This window comes from Melospiza georgiana, chromosome Z (assembly GCF_028018845.1).
Source record: "Melospiza georgiana isolate bMelGeo1 chromosome Z, bMelGeo1.pri, whole genome shotgun sequence".
Taxonomy (NCBI): Eukaryota; Metazoa; Chordata; class Aves; order Passeriformes; family Passerellidae; genus Melospiza; species Melospiza georgiana.
In genome coordinates, this window is record NC_080465.1 from 14,543,668 (window position 1) to 14,570,311 (window position 26,644).

The window sequence follows — 26,644 nt, forward strand, 5'->3', positions numbered from 1 at the left end:
ACAATTTTTACTTTTGCAACAGAAGATTTATATAGTTGGTACATAAGGCGAAGAACCACTCAGTTCCAAAGACTTGATCCAGATCTCATTGATACTAGTGGAGAGTTGCTAATCCACTTCAACCAGCTTGTCAAAACTATGGATATGGTGAAAACCCACCAGCAGCTTCATGTGCCATTTATTTATGTGAAAAATTTGTACCAAACTGACTGAGAAAAGATCCTTTTTTACAATTTTGCAGGTAAAGCCCCTGCAGTTAGATGTTAAAACTCATGCTTGTCTTTTTTTTTTTCTTGGAGAGCTCATGGTCTGACTCTAGAGGTTGTTAAAGAGCTTTTCTGGTGGACTAAATCTTGATTTAAATTCACTGCCAGAAATGCCTCATCATCATAAAGCAGGTTGTACAGATGGGAAACAAACTGCTTTGATGTCAGAAGTCACCTAAAATAACAACAAAACTACCGTAGGATCATGTAGCAATCTTCATCTCTATCAATCATTCACACAAAACAAAACAAACCAAAAACTCAATCAAAAGCCTCTCCTGAGATGAAGAATATGCTGACAATATATTTTAAATTTTCAATCCAAAGGAATTTACTTCTATGGTGTGCTACATTTAAAAAAATCTTGCAGCATCCAATTAAGTTTTCCCCTCAGCTTTGCTTTGCTTTCTATAGCAACAAGTAGGACAATCTCTACCTAATTTCCAGAAGCAAAGCACACAATACTGGGCTTCAGGGGACTATTTTTTAAGAAAGCAGATTTAAATGTAAAAAATCTGGAATAGCATGTCTGCATGCTTCTGGATCTATTTATTTTGCACACAAAACACGTGTAAAAGCCATTTTTCTCCAGTCTTCATGAAAACAATAATTATTAATGTTTTTACATTATTGTTTTAAGACTTAAAAAGACTTCTAAAAATATAATTAATGTGTTAAACTTCCATAGCCACATCTATAGCATTTGATTTTTATACCCACCTTTCTCATCCACTTTTCTTCCAGTACTCTCAGTGGAAAACCACTGGAAAACTTTGCTACTTTTCTCCTGTAGTCACCCCTCATGATGTTATGCTACCCTCACTGGAAAAACAATTTACATTTTTTTTGTATTTAACCATCACGATGTCTCCTGAAACCCATAAAGAGTCACAAGATTTATAAGAAACAGAAAAAAAGACACAGAATGGCAGGAAGGAATATTTTTGCCATTATTAATTAGGCATCGATTCAGCATTACTTAGTTACAGGCATTTTGCATCCTTCCTCCTGGTTTAGCTCCCTCCTCATGACAGCCAGGCATTTTGACACAGCATACTCACAATAGAACCTCTGTGTATCATCACAGATTGAAAGTCACTTTTGTATAACAAAAGCAGATTAAATTACAAATAACGAAGTATACAAATGCATCTCATGCCCCCACAGGTTAGAGAAATGGGATCATGATTAAAGAGCAGTAAAGGGGTGAATCACAGGCTGACAGACGCTGTACACAGAGAAAGGTCTCTCTAGTACAGCTTTTCTGTCTCTACAGCAGGTGGGTCTAACTCCTAAGTCTTTCCAAACTGTTCAGGTTTTGAAAGCATTTCATTATTGCTTCATTAAGCATGTGCATTCCAACTTCCTTGCACAACTGTAATCCAAGTTATTTGAAATCATCTGATGTAAAATTTTTATTTGCTTTCTTGTTTTGGTATATCAAGATTTGCAGGGTTATGTGACGCAAAATACCACACTTGCAGCCATTTAACACTTTTTTCAAAGAAATGCCCTTTTTTCAATTTGTCAGTTTTTAATGGCTGCAGGTCTTACAAGGAACCCTCTTTTAGTGACAGCTGAGTTAGAAATCAAGAATATTTTTCTGATTTAGAAATTGAAAGCAAAGGAGGAGAGAGAAATCAAAACAAACTCCCACCCAGTTTCAAGATGAAGAATCAATGAATGAAAGCATAAAATAGCACTGTTTTGTGAGACAGCAAGAAAATAAGTTCTAAGGGTTTGAAAATCTGCAGTTCCATGAACTAATTCAAATCTTCAGATGCAACAGGCAAATTTAGCCCAAGATCTTACTATGCTTGAAGATATTTTCCACACTCTTTTTCACACTCCCTTTCTTGCTTTCTTTTCCCTCCCTGTCTGTCAGAATCTCAGAGTGGTGGTTCTCCTCCAGATCCATGGCAGGCACCTGCTGAGGAGTACAGCATATGTTGTATGTGGAAGCCTTGGAGGAAGACTTGAAAACTTGGAGGAATCTTGAAAACTTAGTTAAAATTTCCAAGTACCATCTGCCAAGTTTCAAGATGGTTGGCAAGGCTTCATTTAGTCAGTAACTCCTCCAGGGTAGCTAAAGAAATACCTCCCATAGAGAAATACTGAAAAAGGGTGATTCAGCTTCCGGGGAGTGGAAGCTCCTATCCAAAGGAAGAGAGACAGGAGACAGCATGGCAGGAGAAATATTTAGTTTCCTTTGACTAGATGATTGGAGTCACCACTGGAATCAATGTTCTTCCTGTGTGACTAAGGAAAGAACTGTTAGTAGTGCATCAAACTCAAAAGCTTTTTTCCTAACTAGAAAGATATCCACTTTATGAACTTCAGGTTTGGTTTTGCATTCTCAACAGGAACAATCCAGAAAATCTCATGGAAAAAATGCTCAGATGAAAATTAGGTCCACAGTCCAAGAAACCACAAAATGCAAATCCTCCCTCCCTTGCTGGGCCTATGTACCCTCAGTTTAAAGTCTTTTCAGTAATGTGTTATGAATTAATATTTGTAAAAAAAAAAAAAAAGACCTTTTCATATGTTTTCATGTTTCATTGGAAAGGCTCTTTAGAAATCTAATCCATGTGGTGTTTTGAAGCCAAGACTTGCCCTAGTAGCTGTGCATATAATCACTGATATGCTGCATATTCCTAAATAAAAGCTTAGGCAAGCGATTAAATATTCATGTGGATGATGGAATTCAATAATTATATCCAAGCAGAGAGCTAAATATAAACAAAAGAATGAATAACCAGCAGAGAGAACAAGGAATTAAGTTACTTGTTCTGCCCTGTCAGCTGAACATTATCTTTATGGATACCTTGTTCTGCAAAAAGTAGGGTCTACATGTTAGACAAAAGAAACTACTGGTTGAAAGACAGCAGTTTCCTAATCTCTCCAATAACAGTGGTTGTGCTTAGGAGCAACTGATGAGTTGAACATGATGGGTACTATCTTCAGTTGCATAATCTTGAACCTAGAAGGTCATGCAACCCAAGAGACCATCTAAACCAGAACTTTCTGAGGGGAGTCTTACTCAAAAAAAATTGTGAAAACAGCATATCAAAGAGCATATATAGAGCATATCAAACAGCATATAGTCTAAGCCTGTAAGAAAGAGAAAAAGATACCAATGGAGATCTGAATTTTTTTTTACTTTCCTAAGAAAGGTGCAATTGATTTAAACAACTCATCTTTTATTGATGAAATGGAAGAAAGGGTCCTAATGAGAAATCACAAGATTTATTTTTGCTGCCTTCTGTGCTTTTCTTTGGTTGTCCCTAGTTTGAGCCTCAAGGAATTTGTGATCAAGGAAAAGGAGGAGAAGAAAAAGTGAAGAGTTACTCAAGAGGAGGTGCTCATGTACTCTGCAGTACTCAGGTACTGGTCACAATCCCGTTTTTCCTCTCACTCCCTTCCTTTGCCACAGTTATCACAGATATCTCTAGCCACATGAAGTACCCAGTGTGCGCCAAGAAGTTTTGTTTGGTTTGCTTTTTAAAGGAGAGAACAGTCAGTCTGTTCTTCCTTTAGTGGCACATCAACAATACTACAAAGAGCGGGAGTGGGACACTGAATTTCCGCTTTTCAGCACAAAGCACGTGGCTCCTATTTTATTTCACAGAAGATTTCTAGGGTGTTTTCTGGTAATTATGAAAGTAAAAAACTGTAAGGATTTTTACATGTTATTCTGATGTCTCACATTTAAAACCATAAACAACAGTAAGGTTGTTTATGAAAAGCAGAGAATACAGAAAATAATCACAGAAAATAAACACAATAGCAAAACTAACAGATGCTACACAGAAAAACAATTTCCCTCTTAATTCAAATTCTTTTAAAAAAGCCTTACTGTATTAGGGAAACACAGACTAGTGGAGTATCTTCAAGTTTTGCCAAAACCCCCCTAAAGATAGTCCAAATAAATCAAAGTCCTGTCACTGTAAACTTGCCACAAATCTTCCTGCACATTAGAGAATGAGGAAAAGTTAAGATGCCTTCTTAAGATCCCTTATGCTTTACAAACCCACGGCTATGCTTGGATGTGAAATGTTAAAAAAAGGCTGGAATCCTTTTCAGAATAAAAGATTTCAAAATAGTCTCTTTTTCCTTTAAAGAACACGTCTGTCTGTTCAAATACAAGAGTTGAACAGAGCATACATAAAAGGTTTGAGTTTCTTAGGTCAAATTCTCCCTAAAATACATGTGTGCAACTTCAACCACCATCACATACACAGCAGATGGCTGCAATTATCAGCTTACTTGCAGTGTATTTAATACCAGACCCTTCTACAAGTTTACTTCAGAGTAAGCACCAAGGAAGCAAAAATGAAACTTTTGTCTGCAGCTGCAAAGTACCCATTTTAAGAAATCTGACTTTTACCATTTTTGGTGGTACCACCAAAAGACTGTTTCATGAAGAAAAGGCAACTCTAAAATGATACTCCTGCTCTCTTGACAAATAGCTCAAAACAACATTTAATGACACAAACTACTGGTAAAGGCAGAAATGCTGTATGTACTTTATTCGATATCTTACTATGGCACTCAAGGTGAAAGAAAACTACTTTATGACAAAAGGAAAAATATGATGAAAAGGTGGTTTTGTCTTAAATAAATTCATATTAGAATTGAAAATAAGAGAAATGGAATAGCGTATTTGTTTAGAGTTAATCAAGCACAAAAGGGAGCTGCAACCACTTGCATAAAATGCAATTCTGATCCATTGTGCCAGTGCTGATATAGGCTCCTAACTGCATTCCTGTACTCATAGGTTGCTTTCAAAACTCAATGAATTCCTGCTTACACACTGAAAAAAGGAAAGGTGTTCCAGAGGCACAAGGAGAATTACAATATGATAATTGGCAGGGAGTGTAATGCAACTTTATGGATCAACTTCTGTAAAGAAGTATAAACTGTTATTTTAACCATACTTTGAATGCATATGAGTAAAAAGGACTTGTCCAAAAATTAGTAACAAAACCAGTATTAGCAAAATGTCACAATGACAAGTCTCTCTTTAGTGACTCAACTGTTTTCTTCCTCTATGGTAACTGGAAGTCATCATGGGAGAATTAAAACACATTTCCATTATTGTAAGTTTCACCCAAAATTTATCCTGCAAAGATCCACATATATAGCCCCTCTCCAAACAGGAGACTTTATGCAAGTTCAAAAAGTGATCAGCATAACTCATAAGGGAAGAATGTACTATGAGCACTTGAGAGTAAAAGGTATTACCTCAGACTCTGTAAACTTGTAGTCACAAAATTCAGGTGTGCTGTGTTTTAGGAGAGTTTTACTTTGTCAGAACATTTGCCCTATTCTTACCTCTTTCCTGTGCATCTCTTTGACCTATTGCTGAAGACAAGGTGTGAGGTGAATTTTGCTGCTACAGCTATTCTATGTCTTCAGCCAGAGAGTCTTCCATCAGTCTTGGATGCATTCTGATCCAGGTTTATAGCCATAATCCTCAACAGATCTTTTAGCTCTCAGATAGATTAGCCATGCATTCAGAGCATGCAGAGAAACCCTGAAAATGCTGAGACATGAGACTCACCTGTACACTCATGCTGTAGTCCTTTCCCATAGTATCCCTTCTCACAGATACACTCGAACTGGCCCGTGTGAGTGCCACACTTACAGCTTGCCATGATGTCACAGCAGTTCTCGTTTGCCTCGCAGAGATATGAACAATGAGATATATCTTCTTGGATATAGCTGCCAGAGGGCAGGTCTGAAATAATATCAATTCATTAACCAAGAATTCAAACAAGAGTAATGCCACAGTCTCACATTATACCATTAGGGAAACACTTGTTAAAAGCCCTAGGTTCCAGCTCTAAGTAGGCAGTATGGAGCAGAGCCCTGCTATGCTCTACATGCAAAAGATTGGTGTCCTTATTCTGGAAAAGGGCTCACAGAAATCCAGTGGTGCAATAAGGTTTTCTCCTCGTTTGAGTCTAACACTGCCAGAATGCAGTCTCACTCCCAACAGAAGCTGTTGGGACAGGTTTTCCCAGCTTTGGTGGATGGTTCTTCCGATTTGGCATCAGGAGAACATTTGGTCATGGCATGTAAAACCATTTGGTCACATTATAAACTAAAAAACTTCAGCACATTCACATAGACCAACCTTACCTGGAACAAACAGACGGGCAACAAAGCACCAGAAAACCTTATTTTACACTGTTATTTTAAAGTAGTATGTCTTTAAAAATTATAGCAAATAAATTCAAATGACTAGTCTGATGCCTGTTCTAAGCCTTAATCAAGCAGCATTGTCAAACAAACGTTTAATTGTGTGTTCTCTCTTGCTTGTCTAAATCTACCCTCTATTTCAGAAGGAACTTTTATTTTAGGAAATAGCAGATTAAAAGAGGAATTGCAGTCTGAACTCTCTTTCCAGTTTTGCTGCATGTATAAGTTCATGAACACAAATTGTATTGACTCTGACAGTGAGGGATCTAGATTGGTTCTGAGCAGGCTGTTGCTGTGTGAGACACCCTAAAGGTATTAAGTCTAGTTCTGAAGCGTACACTTGGTGCCTCTTGTACCTGACTACGAGGTTCACTTGTTCAAGCACAAGATACATTGGGCCAAGAGCACAGTCTGCTCTTCATAGACAAAGTGAAGAGCTGAAGGGATGTAAGCATGTATACACATCAGTAAGGAGAATTTTTCTCACATCCTGTTGATGATGAGTTAAGTTAAAGAAAGTTTATCCTTTAACTGAGGGACAAACACCTCTGCTAAAAAGTAGGAGAAAAATAAAAAGAAAATCAACACTACATGAAGTGTAAATGCAAGACAGTACTGGAGAGCTTTCTATTCAGACCTCTCTGCTCCCTGTAGATTTCTGAGGTTAGGACATTAATACCTTCATGAAGAGCTCTGCGTGCCAGAGCTTCAAACTCAGTAAAACTGTGAAGAAGATAACAGTGATCTTCTTTTGGGTGGGATGCCATATCATTCAGTTCTCGGATATTCCCCTGCCATATCCCAAAGGTGAAGATCTCCACTCCAAGTTCACGCAAGGATGCTGCAATGGGTCTCGGGTCTCCTCCATTGGAATAGCCGTCAGTAATGAGAAATATCACTTTTGTAGCATTTCCGCGGGCATGCCGTAGTATTTGCTGGAAGAGAAAATGAAATTGCACATCTCAGCCAAAGGTTGACAGTGGCTGGCCGGTACATTACTTCCTCTATTGTATGACTCCTATAACTTGAATTATACAGCTAATAAGGCCCTTGCAAGATCATCCACTATAACAAAGGTCAAACAGCTCGTAGAGCCTGTGGTTGATGAAGGCAAATCATCTGAGTCACACTTTAGGTGGTCACAGTTTACACAACCACAAAAATCATCACATCATAAGAAATAAGACACTTTTCATGCTGATTGATTAAGTCACCCATGCATCAGATTCACAATGATTCTGAGGAAAGCTTAAGTGACTTTGTTCAGATTGAAGTTTAAATAGGTACTACAAACATTGAAAATCTAGTGCAAGACCCAAAGTACAATCTAACATATTTTAATGCAATATTATTTTTTGATCACTAAATTATAAACCCTACTGCTGATTTATTGTAAGGCTTCTCCTAACAAATATTTGGACTGTTGGTTATTTTAAATTCAGCATAAAATTGCCCATTTGTCCCTGTTGAATGATGATTTCCTCCCTTACAACAGTTTGCCAAGATCACTTTGGATGGTCCATCATGGCCTAAAAAACGCCTGTAGTTCCTTCTACTCTGCTGCTTGCTCTTCCTAATACTTCATACAAAGCATGAATGATACTGTTCACAACTGCCTGAGCGACACCATGCCCCACAGGTTCCTGCCCATTTCAGAATTCCAGTCTGACAATGCGCTAGAATTCCTAATCATGGCCAGGTGCTGTCCACAACCCTAAAGCAGGGGATTGTGAAGATGTATTTTCTCCATCCTCGGGGAATTTACGCAGAAAGAATTAGATGCAGACTTCCAAGTTGGTAGCAGGTATTATGCCCATGTTTTTTTCAATGACAGATTGTACCATGCTACAATTAATGCAAAAGACCACATTTAATAGACCTTTGAATGATATTCTAAAAGACATGTCATTGTATGACAAGGAGGTAAATGTGATTAAGACACTCTTAACAAGCACAAATTCCAAAACCAGAGATCAACCGAGCTGAACTGCTTTATTACAAAATCCTTATGTAAGTCTTATGAAGTAAAATCATCTGGCTTTCAGCTGATCCAAAAGGTTACTATCTAGGCCAGCGTAAATAACCTATAGAGTTTTTATACCCCTTCTCAGTAAACCAGGCCACATTTTAGGACAACTGGATTTTGATTTGTCAGTTCTCTGATTTCAGGTAGATACTATGCAAAAATAAGCACACACACCATAAATCAAAGCACATACCATTGGCACTGTGGTCTGAGAGACTGCCAAGCAATATTTTGCTGTTGGGCTTGATTTTATTACTACTTGTTTGCAAAACCCAAAGGGAGTGAAACCAGATTCTCTTGCAGTCAAAAATACCCTTCACAAATCAAACTTATTGTTCCTCATATTGCTTAAGTTATAAGTGGAAAACCAGAATGAAGTAGGAAAACAGAATGAAGTGGGAAACTAGAATGAAAAGAATCAGGAAGAAAAAGACAAGACAAAGGGTAACATGAAGACAAACAGTAAGAAAAATGTACTACTGCCTAATTTCAAAATGCATTCTGAAACTGATGCTCTAATACAAGTGACTGCAGACAGAGACAGTAATGTTATTTATAATTAACATATTTACCATAAACTGTGCTATTTTAAAACAGAATATAAACAACTTAAACTTCTATCCAACTTCTCAAATATCCAGGCTGATATTCTCTACTCGGGATGTTTGTCTAAAGCTATTTTAGTAAAATTGGCCCTTTTTTGATAAACAAGACAAGGAAAACATATGTTCCATCCCTACTCAATTGGTTTTGGCAACTGTAGCATCTCTGAGCTTGGAAAAAAGAACATTTTATCTGCAAATTACGTAATAAAGGTGGAAAAATATGCCCCAAATACATTCAAATTGTGGAATGTGTGTAACTGAGGAAAAAACCACAACTTACACAGGGTTAAGAGACCTTATGGAAATTGCCAGTGCAGGCCTCTGAAGATCCCACCTACAGGCAGATTGCTCTAGCAGATTATTATTTCAGCTTGTGATTATGCCATAACATGTACAGAAGGGGGAACAAAGCTTAATTTTGGAAGTATGGCAATTTCTGTAGTATCCTTCAGCATTGTTTCCCTCAGTGCATAAATAGGGAGCTTCCCACACTTTGCAGATGAAGGTAGTGCATAGCATTCCAACATCGCCCTGGTTCTTCAGCAGTTAATGCTCATAATCAGCAGCAGTTATACTTCCACATTTTCCCTAAACACAGAGACTTGTCTGTCTGCATGGCCAGGGAACAAATGAGCTTGAGCCCCAGTAGTCTAGACAGGACTACAGATATCTCAGGACTATTTAATTCTGACTAGCAAATAAGCAGGGATTTTATTTTACAAAATTAGACTGCTACAAATGCCCTTGGAAACTCCTGAAACAAAAACCTCCATGAACTTCCAAGTAATCAAGAAATTTGAATGTTACTCCAAAACAGTTTGCCAAGAAATTGCCTGGTCCTGTGAAAAATTGCTTAGCAAGACCTTTTAAAAGATGTGGGTTCGAATAAGTGGAAAGCATCAGTGAAAGACCATCTTTGAGGAGTAAATGACTATTTTTGAGAGGAAAATATGCCTTGGCTACACAACCCTCAGATAAGGCAAGAGCCGACATATTTTCTGCCCTCTGCAACCCCCTCTGCAAGACAGCACTTCTGTCACACAGACACGGACTGAGCCAACAGGTAAGAGAGCATGAAGACATCTTCCTGCTGCCCAGAAGACTTGAATATTCAGGCACCAGGGAATCTGAGTAGAGAAACAGACAGACAAACAGACAAGATTGCTACATATTGCCCCTAGAAATCAAAACAAAACAAAGTGACTGACCAGCTTGGCCCTCATGTCTTGCAGCTGTAACTCTAGACACAGAATCCCTGCTGCATAAAAACAGAGGAAAAAAAAGGGAGGGAAAGAAACATTCAGCATGGAGGGGGGGCAAGGAAGAGGTGGGAAAGAAGACAAAAGTCTATTATAAAACAATTTGTCTATGTCTGCTGGTCCACTTAGTATTTTTTTTCTTTTTATGAGAACAAGAGGACAGGCCACCAGCCTGTCAGTGCTGCTGACAATCCAAGTATCAGTCTCCATTCCTCTTCTCTGCAATATTTGTGCAGCATTTCACATAATTTTTGTTTTCTCTAACCCTGACTTACATCCCTCTATTCTGAGTAATTCCTTCTCCTTCCCTCTCCAAAAAGCTGGTTTTCCCCGAAGAAAACGTTCATGTATTTTAAAATGTTTGTTCAACCCCTAAACTTGTTTAACCCCTAAACTTGTAAGTACATGCAGAGATTGTTCATAAGCACCTGCCAACTTAATGGACTGCATCTACATAAAGATTACTTTTTTTCATGATAAGGCTTTCCAGTCCCTTCATAAATCATCAGGTTCTTCATAAATACAGTTTAAAACCCTCTAAATGGTACTAGTAAGTTTAAAGGATCCTGAGAACCTGTTTCTTTCACATGAATATCCACATCTGCTTCTGATTTTACCAACAAAAAACTGAGCACCAGCCATAACTCAAATTACAGGGCTGAACAGCCTGTTAAATTGAGAGTTTAGACCATTTGGTCAATACTATAAATTAATAGGGGACAAGTATTAACAAAACAAAACAACTATTGCTATTGATGATTCAATAGAAATTCATGGGGCCACTAAAAATACCTAGTCTTTTACCATTTCAGTAACTAGTTTGTTGTCTACACTTCCTTCAGAGGAGTAGTAGATCAGTCAGTTTCAGTAATCCTTACAGATTTTAAATAAAACATTCTTTTCACATTAGCAAAAAGTTATTACCATCTGTATTGTGTTCAGTCACTGTTTGGTGTTTGGTGTGTACAAATATCTGGCAGTCTAACCAATTTTTTGTGCCAATAAAAGTCCTTAGAATTAAAATATGAAGTCTTGTGCAACAAAAGAGTTATCATACAAAATCCTTCTCTAGAAATTCACTACTGTAATGGAAAAGTAAATCCTATCAGTACAGTCACAAAACCAGCTAAATCCTAACTTCTGCATTTTTAACACAAACATGGGTTTGTACCACAAAATTAGGAGATGAGCAGTATTGAAGGGCAAGGACTTCTTCAGTCACTTGACAGCCACAGCAATGATGTTGTCAAAGGTTCTTTGTTACTCTCTCAACTACATCTTCTGCATGTAATCCATAAACATATGATCTTGGGTCTGATTCCTGTCTTTACTCTCTCTTTTGATTTTAAAGAAGATTCTGGTCATACAGAATTGAATATTAATATATCTATCTAGAAGGAAACAAGTTGAAATGGGTTACCCTCTCTCACTTTACAGACCAAGCCAGGCTGTAACATCATACAGCCCCAGGAGTAGCTTGCCTGAAAATGCTTAAGTTGGAGCCTAACCCTCAAAATAACATTATTCAACATTCACTTTGCAGGAAAAAACACTACAAAGCAAATATTATTTCTTATAGATCAGGAAGAACCACCACTGCATCTCAGAAGCAAACCAGAAAGCTTTCCACTAAGAGCCATTCAGCTGTTCTAGCCCAAAAGACCACCTACACCGGATTTCCTTTCCCTTTAGGAATGACTTAAAACATACACACCAGGGGGTGAGCTCTGAATAGAACGAAATTATTCATACAAAAGAAATAATTTCCATTTTATAATATTATAGAATTAATTTAACTATCCATAATGAAACATATTTGTTATTAAGCCTATATTAAAATGAATGAATGTTAGTTTATTACAAAAAACACTGCACAGATTTGTTCCATGTATTCATAACAATACTAAAACAGTACATACTAATTTGTCATAGGTGGCCTTAGAAGCAGATCAGCATTCCCATTCACAAAGGGAAATGGCAATGCTAAATATCTTTGCCAAGCTCAACTCTGTTCCAAGATTTCTTTGCTTTCACCCCTCAGGTAAAAATGTTCAAATCTGACAGGAGATTTTACATAAATAAATATTCTATAAAGAAAAAAATAACCAGTACTGTGATCAAGCATAGCTTTTGGTGAAGCTGAGACATCTTATCACTGAATCCAGAGCACTCTTGAGGAATCTGGTCATCTCCCAAGAATAATGCAGAGCTAGAGTGTGACAAACACAGTTCCCCTGCATCAGGAAACCGTTGCCAGGTGAAGAATTGTTTGCACCTGGTAGGTGGTTGTTCTTCAAAAACCACTGGCCTATGGAGGCACACAAGGCTGATTCTGTAGGAAGAAGATCTGGAAAGCAACCCAGACCAATTTTGCAAGCTTTTATGAGTTCACCAGGCAGTCAGGTACAACTTTGAGGTTTCCCATCACCAGGGATCACCAGTCTCCCGGGACAGAAAGCATGCACAGAGGGAAGGGAATATAAGGTAATGACTTTGGGAAAATTATTATCATATGTATAGTTTTTTCCCTGGGAAAATCTATGAATATGTATGTAAAATATAGTATATAAACAGGAGCTTTTCCTGCACTCAGCAAGCAAGATATTTCGGAGGAGGTATCCCCTCATGCATCCAACTGAACAAAGAATGTCTGCTTCTTAGTGTTGCATTGGTGCTAAGGAGTTTTATTTTATTGATTTTGGGTGCATAAAAGAACTGTCTACACCTCCTGAGCTCCCTCTCTAAAACAGCAAATACAGTTATTCCATCACATTTTCTTTTGGTCACTATACGTTGCTCTTTTCACTGCTCAAATTGAATGAATCTTATCCCCTCTTTAGGTTTCAAAAATTAACTAAAAGATAGTCCCCAGTTAGAGGTTTTGGCTTCCAACCTTTTCCACTCTTCTCTGCACTGCTACACAGGCCCTAGAGAATAAGCCGTCACCTACCTAGAAGAAATTAACTAATTTTAAAGCTTCCCTCGGATATTTCACTAGCAAGAAATGCAATCTTGATTCAAAGAAAAGATGTACCTATAGAAATCTGGATATTTAAAATACTTAAATAATTCTTTCAGTAACTGGAAGGCATGATCTGAGTAAATCTCACAACTATGTCAGACAACCCCACTATATGGATGAAAGCACACAGGTGAAAGAGCCAGGCAAGTTCATGGCCAGGAAATGTACTGACAGGACATCTCAGTAAAGACTGACAGATCTAGTAATGTTCAGATGGGGGAAAAGAAGGTTTAAGGTCCTCTTATCCATGCATATTATATAAATACTTAATGAGGGGGGGAGTAAAAAAGATGTATACAGAATCTTCTAATTGGTAGCAAGAGGCAAGAAGCACATATTTAATTACCAACTTTCCACTTAAAGAGAGGAAGCAACATTTCTGCTGTAAGAGTAATCAACCACTGAAACAGGTTTCCCAGAAGGTTTGTGGGCTCTCCATCCCTGGGTATATTCAAACACCAACTCAGAACACAGTCTTGAGCAGCCAGAATGAAAGCAACCCAAAACCGTCACTAAATGGTTTCAGTGACGGTTTTTCACTTTTTAACCAACTAAACAACTGAAAACCATCACTGGCTCTACCATGATAGGAGCTATAACACAGAATTTTGACTCGCACAGTTGTGTTAGGACTGCTAGATATTGTGATTTGAAATTCTGTGGCTTGCAGTTTTGAGCTCTGAACTACAAAGAACAGAATGCACCTTGTTTCTGGGAAACAACTAACCTGCATATCCTTCATCTTCAATAATTCTGATGTCTTCTAAACAGGACATTGAAAAACAGGGCATGTTATGAACATAGATATTTTCTGAGCTCTTGTGCTATATAACTTTTAACAACTTCATCAAGACTTTGCAAAGTTGCTGGAGGCCTTTATATGCAGCCATGTTGCGTGCTATACTCAACACAACAGTTGGTAATAGATCTCAGTTTGATTTAAGAAATGAAAAAATCCTAGTTTTCTTGTCTGTGAGCAGTCTCCATCATTAAAATTGCAAAGATGTTATTTGATTTCTTTAGTACTGCTCTGGTCTTCTGCTAATAATAAAAATAGGGACTCAAAAATATTTTACTAAATACATAACCGATTTTCGTGTATTTTCAGACCAAGCAGTCACATCACTATTGACTAGTACATCTGCCAAATATTTGTTTCTTTTGTGTTTGCTTTAAGCATTTATTACTTTAAATAAGCAGGGGGAAAGAAGAAAAGCAGAACCGAATAATTAGTTCCAAAAGGACAAACACAATTCATGACCTGGCCCATTTACAGCCAGCTGTCACTGCTCAATTATCATCTGAATACTTCCCCCCCCCCCCCCCCACCCCCCTTTTCTCCAGGACTGCTAGAATTGAGCAACACTAACACAAAGTTATCACTGATAAGAGATGTCCCAGACCAGCTGGGTGTGGGGGAGTGCTTGGGAGAGAAACCCAGCTTTCTGCTTAACTGTTCATACTGCCCACGCTTAGCAGAGCACCACAACTCTGAACATTACAGCTCTTCACAGACTCCTGCTTACATTCAAGGATGCTCTTCATCTTCCTGGTTGAGGTTGCCAGTGAGACCTTGAAACAGAGGGATTATTATAATTTTAAAAGAGCTTTTGTTTTGGATTGTGTTAACGTCATAGAGAAGTAAGCAGTTCCAAAATTTAAGCAGTTTCCTAGTCCTACAAAGAACCTGTTGCTAAAAGCAATAGTGCTTTTAATTTCTGCACCTAGTAAAGTCAGAAAATTCTTAGCATCACAAACATGCAGCCTCACCTGCAAAATCTGACTCACAGATTCCAGTAGCATATGGAACTGGGGGACAAAGGATAAAATATGTATCACAGAACATGTAAAATAAACATTCAGAAGTTTAATGCTGAGGCTTTTGTCAGGAACTACTGCTAAATATTATGTATTTTGCTGTAAAGACCTCTCATAAGCTTAGAAAATGAATTAAAAATGAACCAACTTATTTTGTCCTGACTTCTTCAAAATTTTAATGTTGTGAATTTATTCCTTCTCTCAGAACAAATCACTCAGCAGTTTGTCTTTGTAACTCTGAAGTAAAGCACATGATAAGACTGATTTCTCTGTGAGGGTCATAACTTTTAAGGACTGGGGATCAGAAGGGGCTTATTGTCAAACCCTTCCAAAAGAGGCTCTGAGATGACAACAAGAAATGGTTTTCTCATGAAAAGGAATCTCTATTCCTGAAACATTTGGGATGATATCATCCAGACACCATAATGGTGAAATGTATCATTCATTGTATTGTTGGTTCCGTATTACATCCACAAGATTTGTTTTAGTTTGTGCAGCAATATCTACACCAGGCTTCCAAATTACACGCTTCTCATTAGACTAAAAGGCAAGGCACAATTTTGTAAGCACAAGCACAAGAATTCCAAAGAACAGGTTTTCAACTAAAGAAAGTATTAACCCTGATTAGGCAGACACAGATATTATGCTAAACAGAGCACTTTTTGTCTGTCCTGACCAAAAGGTCAGAGAAAAATTAACTACTTAAAACCCTCTAAAGATAGGTATATTTCAGGCTTGGTCTAAGGGCCAGGAACAATGTGCAGATGTGTATCTTGCCTCTGACCCTGCCTTATTAATCTTGTGAACAAACCCCATGCAAAGTTGGAGTAAGCAGGACCAGTACTCTTCACAACACCACACTGATTACAACTGCACACTTAGAGCTGACACCAGTGATGGTTGACAGGAACACTACTTGCAATTCGGTAATCCCTAACTAACAGCTCTGCAATTGCAAAGGTGGCCACAGAGGTAAACCAAGTTGACTTTTTGGTGTTTTTTTACTACCATATCTTTAACACAGGCTTCCAAAGCCATGTCAAAAACACTGTCAACCAGTCAGTTAGCTCTAGTTGACCTAAGCCATCATCGGTTATTTAGAACATGATGCCAAAGATAACCTAGAATCTGCTACTCTCTCATTATTAGCTGCAGATTTTGCAGAGAACATAGGAACAGAAATCCATGAACACATGTTTGATAACCAGACAATACACATGGTTCTGAATGTTCATCTTTTTAGTGAGAGGGCATTACTTTTTTGGAAATTAAAAAAACTTAACCAAGTACATGGTAAGAAAAGATTTTCAGTTCTTTAGCTCCAATAAATTTTTCATTTTAATTTGAAAATGAGATTCTGAATCTGAAAATGCATTGAAAACAAAAGCTAATTTTCCTAGTGGGTAACAATGTTGCATCTTGTACTTTTGTCGTACAGAAGAAACAAGTTACTTATTTAGAAACATACTTAGAAACAAGTTACAGAAGCCACTGTTACTTATTTAAACAAGCATAAAATAAGCATTAGAATTGTTTATCCTAAACTGATATGTGCTTACATTCTTTTGGGGGACATTTTTTTAATATTTATTAACTGTAACACAGAGCGTGGTATTTGACATGCTGGTTGGACATTCATCACACTCCCCCAAAATCACATTAAATACAAACACCAGATTTCAAAGACCAGATTCTCAGAAATGTGTAACCTTGCTCTAGGTGACAAACCTTCCACTTGCATACACCTATACCTATATTGACTTCAATGGAGTGAAGATGAATTACAAAAACAAAAAAATTTACCTTTTTAATGCAACAATTATTTTTATAACACAGAACTCCCAAAGGCTCCCTCAGCTACTCCTTTGCCGGATTTTTTACAATTGAATTGGCTGAGCCTGTCTGAGTACTACCTCTGACTTCTGCTTGACAGTAGTGCACACTTATAACTTCCACTTCAATTATGAAGAGAAATTGTTCCCATTTTACTTCCACTGAAAGACAGAAATTAGACTATCTTTTAAAAATTGTATATTTTTAGAAGATACAATTTTATCAACACATTGCCATGTGGAGTAGTTTAAATAATTTTATTTTTGTCTTTTGTTTTTTTAGACCACCAAAACTAATGCAGCTTCAGGATGTTTAAACTGTCCATCAAAAAAGATAGCGCACCAATGGTGGCATATATGTAACTGTGACTCTCAGCTGCCAAAACAAGAACCCATTAAGCTTCCATGATTGCATGATGACCCCTCAGTTCTGTTTCAAAGCCCGTCTGGTAACAAATGCACATCCTTCTCACAAAACATAATGGGTGGTGTTAGCAGTGGCTATCTCTCAGAAGCTCCAATAGAGTTGCCTATAGGTCTCTCAACACTTTTCACCACTGAGGTCTTTTGGCTTTAGTTGCATTCCTTGAGCATCAGGAAGAACACTTGCTTTAACCTGTTTGTATTTTCAATTCTGCTTTGGTTCTTTCTTGCTGTCACAACAGCTCTGTAGCTTTCCATAATGCAATAAGCAATCTGCTTAACATAAGCTGCATGTGGTTTGTGCTGTCCCACCAACTTATGCTGTGAAAAACTGAAGCCAAAGAGTTTTGAATTAATGAGCTCAGCTTCTTCCCCTTTTTAAGACTGTTTGCATGTGCCTTAAAAGAAAGACTCCAAAAATGAGCACTTGCTAGCTCAAGCATGGCACAAAATCACAAACAGGGTGGCAAACCCAAACATCAATAGAAGTTCAGCCATTCCCATCAGGATTCTGTCTCTTGCCACTGTCTCTTGTGGTATATTCGGCATATTTCTGTGAATCACATAGAATTTATCTTTAACAGGCAGGGTAGGAATGCCAAAGTGTGGTCTACATGGCAAAAGTTAGTAAGGACAGCTTTGACAAAACACAGAAACTCTGCAATAAACTTGTCTGCAAAGTACCTTTGGAGAGGATGCAAAGCTGCAGTGTCAAGGAGAACTCTCTTATGTTTTTCAAAGAAGATGGACGCTGTGTGGTTGTGCAACTGCTTTTAGGATGATGTTTTGCTGCCACAGGTTTTGAGACAGCTACTGCTATGTAAATCTTGCTCCTGTTCACTCATGTTCCCAGGTCAGACACTAACTGGCCTGATGACCTTGCAGAATTCACTTATCTCTCTGCCTCGGTGGTTTCAGTGGAACTGTCACAGATGTGAATTAATGACTTTGAGACCTACCAAAGAAGAGGGCTGCACAATGATTTAAGTGCTGGGTTTATTCTAACAATTCACTTTCCTTCATTTTCTATTACTATAACACATAAGTGATACAATCACAGAGACTTTGTAATGCTTTGCAGATACTTTTGAGTTTGGAAGAGCAGCAGAGGATTCTGGTCAGAAGAATAAGGAATCCCAAGTTAAAGTGTAAAAGAAAAGGAAGAATTCAAAAAAAGGACACATTTTAGAAAAATGAAAGAAGAAATAATTATGGTTGTACCAAAGGGCAGTTAAAAACATACGGCAGCAGTCTAAGAGTCCAGAGGGAATAACAGTTTCATTATACTTTAAAAACTTTCTAGATTTATTCCAACAGTAGTATTTTAAACTTAGAACAGTAATTTTCTGAAGAGTGTCTAGAAAGGAGAGTATTCTCTGAAGATGTTAATTTGTCTGACATGAAGAAATCATACCAAAGAAAACCACAGTACAGTATCTTTAACCAAGAGCTAGTAAACAGACCGGAATTTAACCTTGTCATTCTATCTTAATTTTCCCTGTCACCATGTGAATATTTTTCTTCCCACATTCTTATAAGAACACAGTGTAAAATGACAGTCATGCTGTTGCAGCCATAAAGTTTAGTTCAAGAAACTAAATTGTAGGTTTCTGAAGGGATTTTTTGTTTATTCCACTTTAAAGACATCATTAGTCAAGATTTTGTATCAAGACGACAGATGGTATTTCTTAAGCTTATATTTTGTTTTTAACGGTTATTTTTAACTTGTATCATTATCTTTTTCACACAACACCCCTGGGATGGATATATATTGAAACATGGCTTCACAGTGGAAGATCTAATACAGGGATGTGTTTTCCTAAAGCAGGTTTGGCATGTGCAGCTCTGAGCACATTTTAAGTGAACTTGCTTTCTCCTGCCAAAAGTGAAGAAGAGAATAATCTCTGCCAATTTCATATGCCCAGCAGTGACGCACCTCTTGCAATCTCGCTCCTCAGCTCCAAATGAGAATGTGTAAGTGTTTCAAGACAAGTGCACCCAATGCTCATCTACAGGACACTACCAGAAATAAGATTTTAAAAAAAATATTAAAAATTGCAAATGAGACTTGGTTTGGTGGTTGTTTATGAACACAGAGGCCAAATGACAAGGAAGAGCTGGGCCTAGCCTTGTGAAAAAAGCTTCCTGGGTAGACTGGCTGTCCCTTGACCATCAACCGAGAAGTCTCCCCAGTATGACCAAGTGCCAACACATGTCCAGGGGCTGTCTAGACCAAATTTCTGCTGTGGGTCCGTATGACAGCATGAAAAGTGATTGTGTTATGGTGTCTGGAAATGCTCCTGTGGACATGCCCCTACTTACTGGTATACTGCACGCAGCTTAAGGTGACCTTTGTAAGTCATCAGCAATTAAAACAGACACCTGGCAGGCAGGTCTGACAGCTAGCAGGCACTCAAGACCCACTGCCATGAAACCAGGCAGGCATTTCAGATGCCAGACTTGACTCATGTATCGCTTCTGAAATTGAGACACGGGCTCCATGTCCCTTCAAAGAGCGAATTTCACACGTTTGCTTGCAAGGGCAGCAGAAAACATGGGAGTTGCAGGTGCAGATAGCACGGGAAGATAGTGACTAATTGCTCCGACCAGACTATTCTGCATCCCACACCCCATCATACAGCCCTACACCGCTCGTCGCGGAACACCCTCGAGCAACGCAGAGAGCCACATTCCCACACCCCACACTGCACAGCACAGCACACCGCACGCCCCAACACCCCACGCACTATCGCGACTGGCATCGCCGTGCCTTCCCTCGATGCCGACACGCCGCCCTGCCACAGCGCACCCCGCACCGCCCGCCGCTCCCGGCGCCCCGCGCTCCGCGGAGCCGCCCCGTCTCACCGCCGCCTGCTGGAAGGCGCCCTTGGTGTAGGTGCCGCCGCCGCGGTAGGCGATGGCGGGGATCTCCCGACCCAGCAGGGCGCACTTGTGCTGCTGCGGCCGCCGCCGCGAGATGTAGTCCACGCGTGGCACCACGTTGCTACGCGAGGAGAAGGTGACGATGGCGACGCGCGTGGCCGCGGGCACCACGGGGAAGTCGGAGAGCAGCTTCTTGACGAAGCGCAGCTCGCTGAGGAAGTTGGCCGGACCCACGCTCGACGACTCGTCCACCAGGAACACCAGCTCCAGCCGTCCACTGCGCGCCCGCAGGCGCCGCACCTGGCGCTTGAAGGCGCGCCCCAGCTTCTCCACTTTGCTCTCGGTCGTGTCGGGCAGCGGCGGCGCCTCCAGGGACGGCGACGCGAAAGTTGGGGCGCGGAAGAGGGCGCCCGGCGGGCCGCCCGGCCGGCCCTGCGGCGCCGCCGGCGACAGGGACAGCGACAGTCCCCCCCAGCAGCAGAGAGCCACCAGGGGCCACATGGCGTGGCGGCGGGCGCCGGGAGACGCCGGCGGGCGCGGGAGAAGAGCTGCTGGTCGCCCCCTGACGCCCCACCTCTTCTGCACTCGGAGAGGCGTCCGGCCTGCCTCTGTGCCTCCCTGCCGGCCTCCCCGCCGGCCCTCGCAGGTATCCGCGCCCTTTAATCCCCCGCGGCTGAGGCGCTGCCCCTCGCACGCCCCTCTCTCCGTTTTCCCCTCCTCGCCCTTCGGTAGCGTTCCCCCCCCGTCCCTCCCCGCCTCCCGCCGCCCCGTCCCGCCCCGATGGGTCCCGCACGGCTGGCGGGGGCCAGCCCGACCGCGGGGCGGGTGGCGGTCACTGGGAAGCGAAGGGGGGCGGAAAGGCAGGACCCCCCGAAAAGCGAAGAGCGCCTTTTCCGCTCCCTCGCCGCGCGGGTTGGAGCTGATGCTCGCGGGGATGGAGTGAAGGCTTGCACTGACACGTGCTGAATTAGTCGTGGTTAATTCAGCCCTTTGTTTTGCGGGGAGGATGCGCCTGCGGCTGGGAGGTTTGAAGGGTCCATATGCTCAGGTCTCGCTCCTGGCTCTGTCACAGTCTCCCTCTCTTGTTCAGGGGCGCACTTCAGCCGCCTGAGGACTCAGCTTTTCAACTTTCAAGATGTAGCAATACTTTATTTATGTGCGTGTCACACAGTGACAGCGAGGTGTCCAGATACGTGAGGTGAGTGTCCACAAGGGTGTGTGCATGAAGGACAGGGACAGCACTTGCATATGTACATCAACATGTGTTTGCAAACATATACACTGACGTAGCAACAGTGACAATAAACTGTGCGTGTTATGAAAATTCCTGGTTGCCAACTGTGACATTACTGGCCATTTCTCTGAAGAGATCCTGTGCTGTCTTACTGTCTGTTAGTCACTTTAGGAGAGAGATACACTCGCAATGAGACCTCCTGCCAAATTCAGAGCCCACTACCCTTCAATCAGTCTCAGTACAGATTTAAATCTCAAGAATATTATGAGATGAGAACTTGGGTTTGTTTTAGCCATTGATTTCAAATGGAACAGTTTTCTACTGTTTCTTTATCAACTGCATTTTTGGGAGTAACTTAGTCTCAGAAAAATTCCCCTGGGACAGATTAGCCATGTAAACCTGTTGATTGCAACTTTTGGCCTTTTGTTGGTATTTTCCTTCTTCTACATATTTTCTACTCCTCCTCTCGAGTTTGCTTCTGTTGACATCACAACGTGATGGAATACACAGGTACATTGATTCATTTGCAAGTTCAGCCCCACATTTACATTTACATTTGGTTGAGTTATACATTCCTTACACATTGAGGCTTTTAGCTGATGGAAAATTGTTCTGATACTGTCCTTTTGACTTCCCAGCAATACTCAAATTTCACTGCAAATGACAAGAGACTAAGTAACAGAAAATATTATTTAATTAGGGAAATGATGCATCTGATGTACACATTTTACATGTTTTAGATTTATGGAGTAATCCAAGTGCTTCACAAAAATCTGTTTCTTGAGTATACTTCTGCAACTCAGTGCTTGAAGAGAAAATAGAAATCAGACAGTTACAGAGGCATATGTGAAAAACAGTTCTGGTACCAAAGGGTATGCTATGTGATGGACTGATCAGTTTCTGTTCATGTTATAGTGAAATGAAAGAGACAACATCATACTTGGGCTACTATGAAACCTTTTTGTCTTGAAAGGGTAGCTGAAAATTGCTACAACCACTGAAGTCCTCAGCAAACTGATTTGCTCCATTGGTCTTTGGAAGATTAAGGAAATGATGCTCCAATTGCATCCACTGTGGTCACACCACACCACTAGTACACTTAGTCTTCTCATCTATATTTCACTAGGCTGTAAGACTATGTTGGTCTTTGCACAAACCAGAATGAAAGAATGGAAAAGTATAGGCAAGACGAGTGGTTTCTCAAGGTGCTCCTAACTGAAGAGGATCATTGCAGTTACAATGTTCTGCTATTACCCCTGAGTTTTCAGATCATAAAAAGTACTTTAGTCTGGGTTTGCTTGTTGGAAAGCTAACTGTCACTTCCTCTGTTTCACCCATATTTACATATTCCCAGATTCATCTTTAGAGATGCCACACATTTTAGGACTCAGAAGCAGAGGAAAAGAAGACATACTGAAATCACTTTTAGCAAAAGAAGAACAATTCATGTCAATGGCCCGTTGCCAGTGTGCAATCAGGTATGACTAATGGTGAAAACACAGTAGTTAGAAATTAATAGTAGTTAATTTCAGTCTTGGTGATCTCATCAGAATTACGAATGCAAAAAAAAACCCAGGGAGATTCTAAATTAATCCTTGATACATGTACATTTAAAAAGCATGTATTTTCTTAAGTCACACAGACCCTCCAGTCATGCTGCACAAAAATTCTTACTGATTTAACAAAAATAAACGTGTACAGGGCTGCAGAGTGAACTCATCAATGCAAGATGTAAATATATCTATCACACAGGGAGTTTGTAATAGTAGAGGGATAAAGAGGTGAACAGCTAAACTTCAACTATGGATGCAAGACTGAGACGCTAGCACAGTGCTGATGTGAAACAAAATCCAGGAAAATGTAAATGGCAAGAGGAAATTTCAGTCCATGGATAATTAGTGTGCAAAAGGCTTTGAAAATAATCAGTAACTTGTATTTAGTGAATAATTCTCCTAGTATATTTTCCCTTGTATATAACACGGGTACATCTCTTTACATTGAATGGCATTCAATCTATTTGTGTAGAGAGGAGACACTGAAGCATTACAAGACACTGAGAAATTAGCATCAGCATCTGTAGTAAAGGAAATCCAATGGTAGGAGGGAAAGAGTGAGGGCAGCCAAAGAATTCAAGTCTGCTCCTAGTGTGATTTAACAAAACCCTAGAATAATATCTGGAATAAACTGAAACTTAAAAGCTTGGACTCAGCATGCAAAATCCTCAAGAAAGTATTTTATCCACGAAGCTGTACTTGCAAAAGAAAAAGTTGTCTTGCAGATGGTGAAGGTCATGTATGTATGTGTAAGCAGCAAGCATTCTGTTCACTGTATGTTCACTAAGCTTTTCTGAAAGCAGCATTTTCAGGGGAAATCTCTGTTGTAATGAAACTGCCTTCTCCAAGCCTGCCTGCCAGCTTTTTACAAATCCTTTCCATGTTGGTGTGCTTAAGCCCTCTTCTTTTGATGGTCTTTTCCCTGTTGTATTCATGCATATTATTTGCTCTTTGGTTCATACTGATCTGTAGCAGATGGGGAGGTGGAGAGCAGAAGGAATTTTTTCCCACTTTAAGTGTCCCTGAAGGTCAAAATATCTGCCCTGGGCTTCATTACTTGAACACAAAATGCAGATTTAATGCAGCTTCTGATGACAAGATACTTAAGGTGGTGCTGGACTGTGACTCTATTCCAATAAAAACAGCAGGTAATAAAAAAAAATTAGATCTTGTGAATAAACTGTCTTTGTCATGTGACAGAAGAGGGCTGACCAGCCCTGAAAAGGAAAGCTTAAGAGCACCACTTCAGCTGCTTTTACAATCACATTACCGTATCTCTTTAATTGTCTTATTAAAATCCACAGACTTGGTGAATTCCAGTAATTCTTTACTGTCTCCCCACAAGATCATATGGTCATTTAACACCAGTCTGATTACTAAACAAAAGGGAAATCTTTACCCCCAGTTAAAAACCCTTCTGCAAACAAACAGTCTGAGGATTGCTGTCCTTTAGCCAAATAGCTTTTTGCTTGAATTACTCAATGAAACATGGCCAAGCATCTTTCCAAATATGGAGAAGAAAAGCATTGTGTTTCCACCCCTTCATGTTCCCCCAAATACAGCTGGACAGAGCACATCCTTGTATTCAGCCCACACAGTATTTGTGCCTGCAGAGACAGCACCACAATATTACATACCCTACAATTTTTGAAGGAATGCAGGTCATTTTTGTTTTTACAGTAAGGATGTTCTGCTAGCAACTTTGTACCACAGTGGAAAACCCAGCTGCAAATGAAATGTCTTCTGCAGGAGCTTTACAGCATTCTAAATTTTAGCTAAACTAGAGATAAAATGACAGCTTAAGAACAGAAATCAGAGCCTGATGCTAGTTAAGCTTGTTCTAAGACTCTCTTTGTGCTCAAGCACACAGCTTCCATCTGGGGAAACCTAACACAGTATGTAGCTAGCAGAGCTAGGCTTTCTTCCCCTTCAGCCTTTGCCAAGGTGCAGGATTACTCTGTGCTGTCCACTTCTCCTTGCAGATGTCAGGGGAGTATTTCAGTAGGGGGTGTTTAAGGAACTGTATGAGGAGGAAAGCTTTCAGGAACAGCATTTACAGAGCAGGGGTAGAAATACTTTCAATCTCTTTACATGAAAGCAGCAGAGCTGTTCTAGGAAAAGGGGAGAAAGAAAGGGCTTTGGGGAGTTGCTTCATCCTCTTTCTTCCTGTGCCTTTTAGGAGAAAGAACACATCCAGCTCCTGAGTGTATCTTCTCCTCTTGGCTGAGAACCTTCACCTCCCAGTGCTGCTTCATTCATTGCCCCCAGACTGGAGCAAAGATCAAGCAAGGCTGCAGTCTTGTTGCAAAGCAGGGTCTGCTCTTGGAAGCTCCCTATGTTAGAATGCATTGCTGCAACACACTGTCTCAGCACTTTTGGACAGTTAAAATTTAATTTTTTTTTTTTTTGTGTGGCAATAGTGAAAGGAGGAGAGCATTATACAGGATGCAATGTGCATTCAGTTCTGAGGAGCCAAAGTTAGGCTATCAAGATCTTAGTCATAAAATCTGAGAGGATTTTTTTGGCCATTTTAGGCCTCAGTTGTAAACAGAACATATGGAGGAAACAAAGAATTTTCTATAAATATAAGAGTATTCTCAAGAAGGAGGAATAAAAGGAGATTAAGCTCTTAAATTATCACTTTTTTATCATCAAAAGTTGGGAGAGATACTTTGCAATCCTTTCAAATACCAGTAATTCACTGGCTGTAATTATTTTAAGATATATTTTCCAGGGCTAGAAACTTGAAGTCCAGACTTCCCACATAAATACTGTTTAAACACACACAAATTGAAGGCAGTCAGTTTTGATTTACACACACAGATCCCATTGACAGCTCTGGGAGTTCTGACACAGACTGAAGAGAATACATAGCGCTTAAATGAGAGCAAAATGTCTGTCCACATGACTTTGGAAAAAGATCATTATGTAGGAGGAGAAGTGTCAGTCTGCCAAAAATTGCTCCTTTCAGGCAGAGGTCTGTGCGTTTTAGTCTTCAGCAGAGCAAACAAGCATTTGAATGAGCCAAATTATGGGTTATTAGTTCAAGTTACAAAAAAAAAAAAAAAAACAAAAAAACAAGATTCGTATTGCTTCTCAGTATTCAGACAATGATGAAGTTTAGTCATAAGAATTTTGTTTTCGCTGGTGGACAAGTCCAATGCACAATAAGGACGTCATATGGCTAGCTTCCAAGATTAAAAAAAGGTAGGCAAAATCAAAACATCTGCTGGTCTCTGTTTGCACAGCAGATGTTCACTACACTTCTAAGCTAAGCTTTTCAGAATTCATGAAGCATACTTTATCCATAAGCACACAGTCAGTCTGTCTTTGACCTACAACATTCATGCTAAAGTGAGTGTATTTTGCCATATTCTACACCCTGAAGTATGTGCTGTATGATTTTTGAAACATTCAGGCAAACGCTGAATGTGAGAAAAACATGGAAGGCACCTTTGGTCATAAAAGATAGGTTCATATTCAAGGTAACTTGAGATTCTGAAAACTCCAGTGGGACAG

The 26,644-nt window shown here is 39.9% G+C and overlaps 1 protein-coding gene across 1 annotated transcript in view; it reads right to left on the reverse strand.

Moving 5' to 3' along the window:
* The window catches only part of SVEP1 (sushi, von Willebrand factor type A, EGF and pentraxin domain containing 1), a 118,283-nt gene extending 97,444 nt beyond the window's left edge, over positions 1–20,839 (reverse strand). The window contains exons 1-3 of the mRNA XM_058044230.1: positions 20,321–20,839; positions 7,150–7,405; positions 5,830–6,006 (exon numbers count right to left, since the gene is read on the reverse strand). Coding sequence (XP_057900213.1) covers positions 5,830–6,006; positions 7,150–7,405; positions 20,321–20,839 — 952 coding nt within the window. The remainder of the gene's footprint in view (positions 1–5,829; positions 6,007–7,149; positions 7,406–20,320) is intronic.
* Between the last annotated feature and the right edge of the window lie 5,805 nt (positions 20,840–26,644).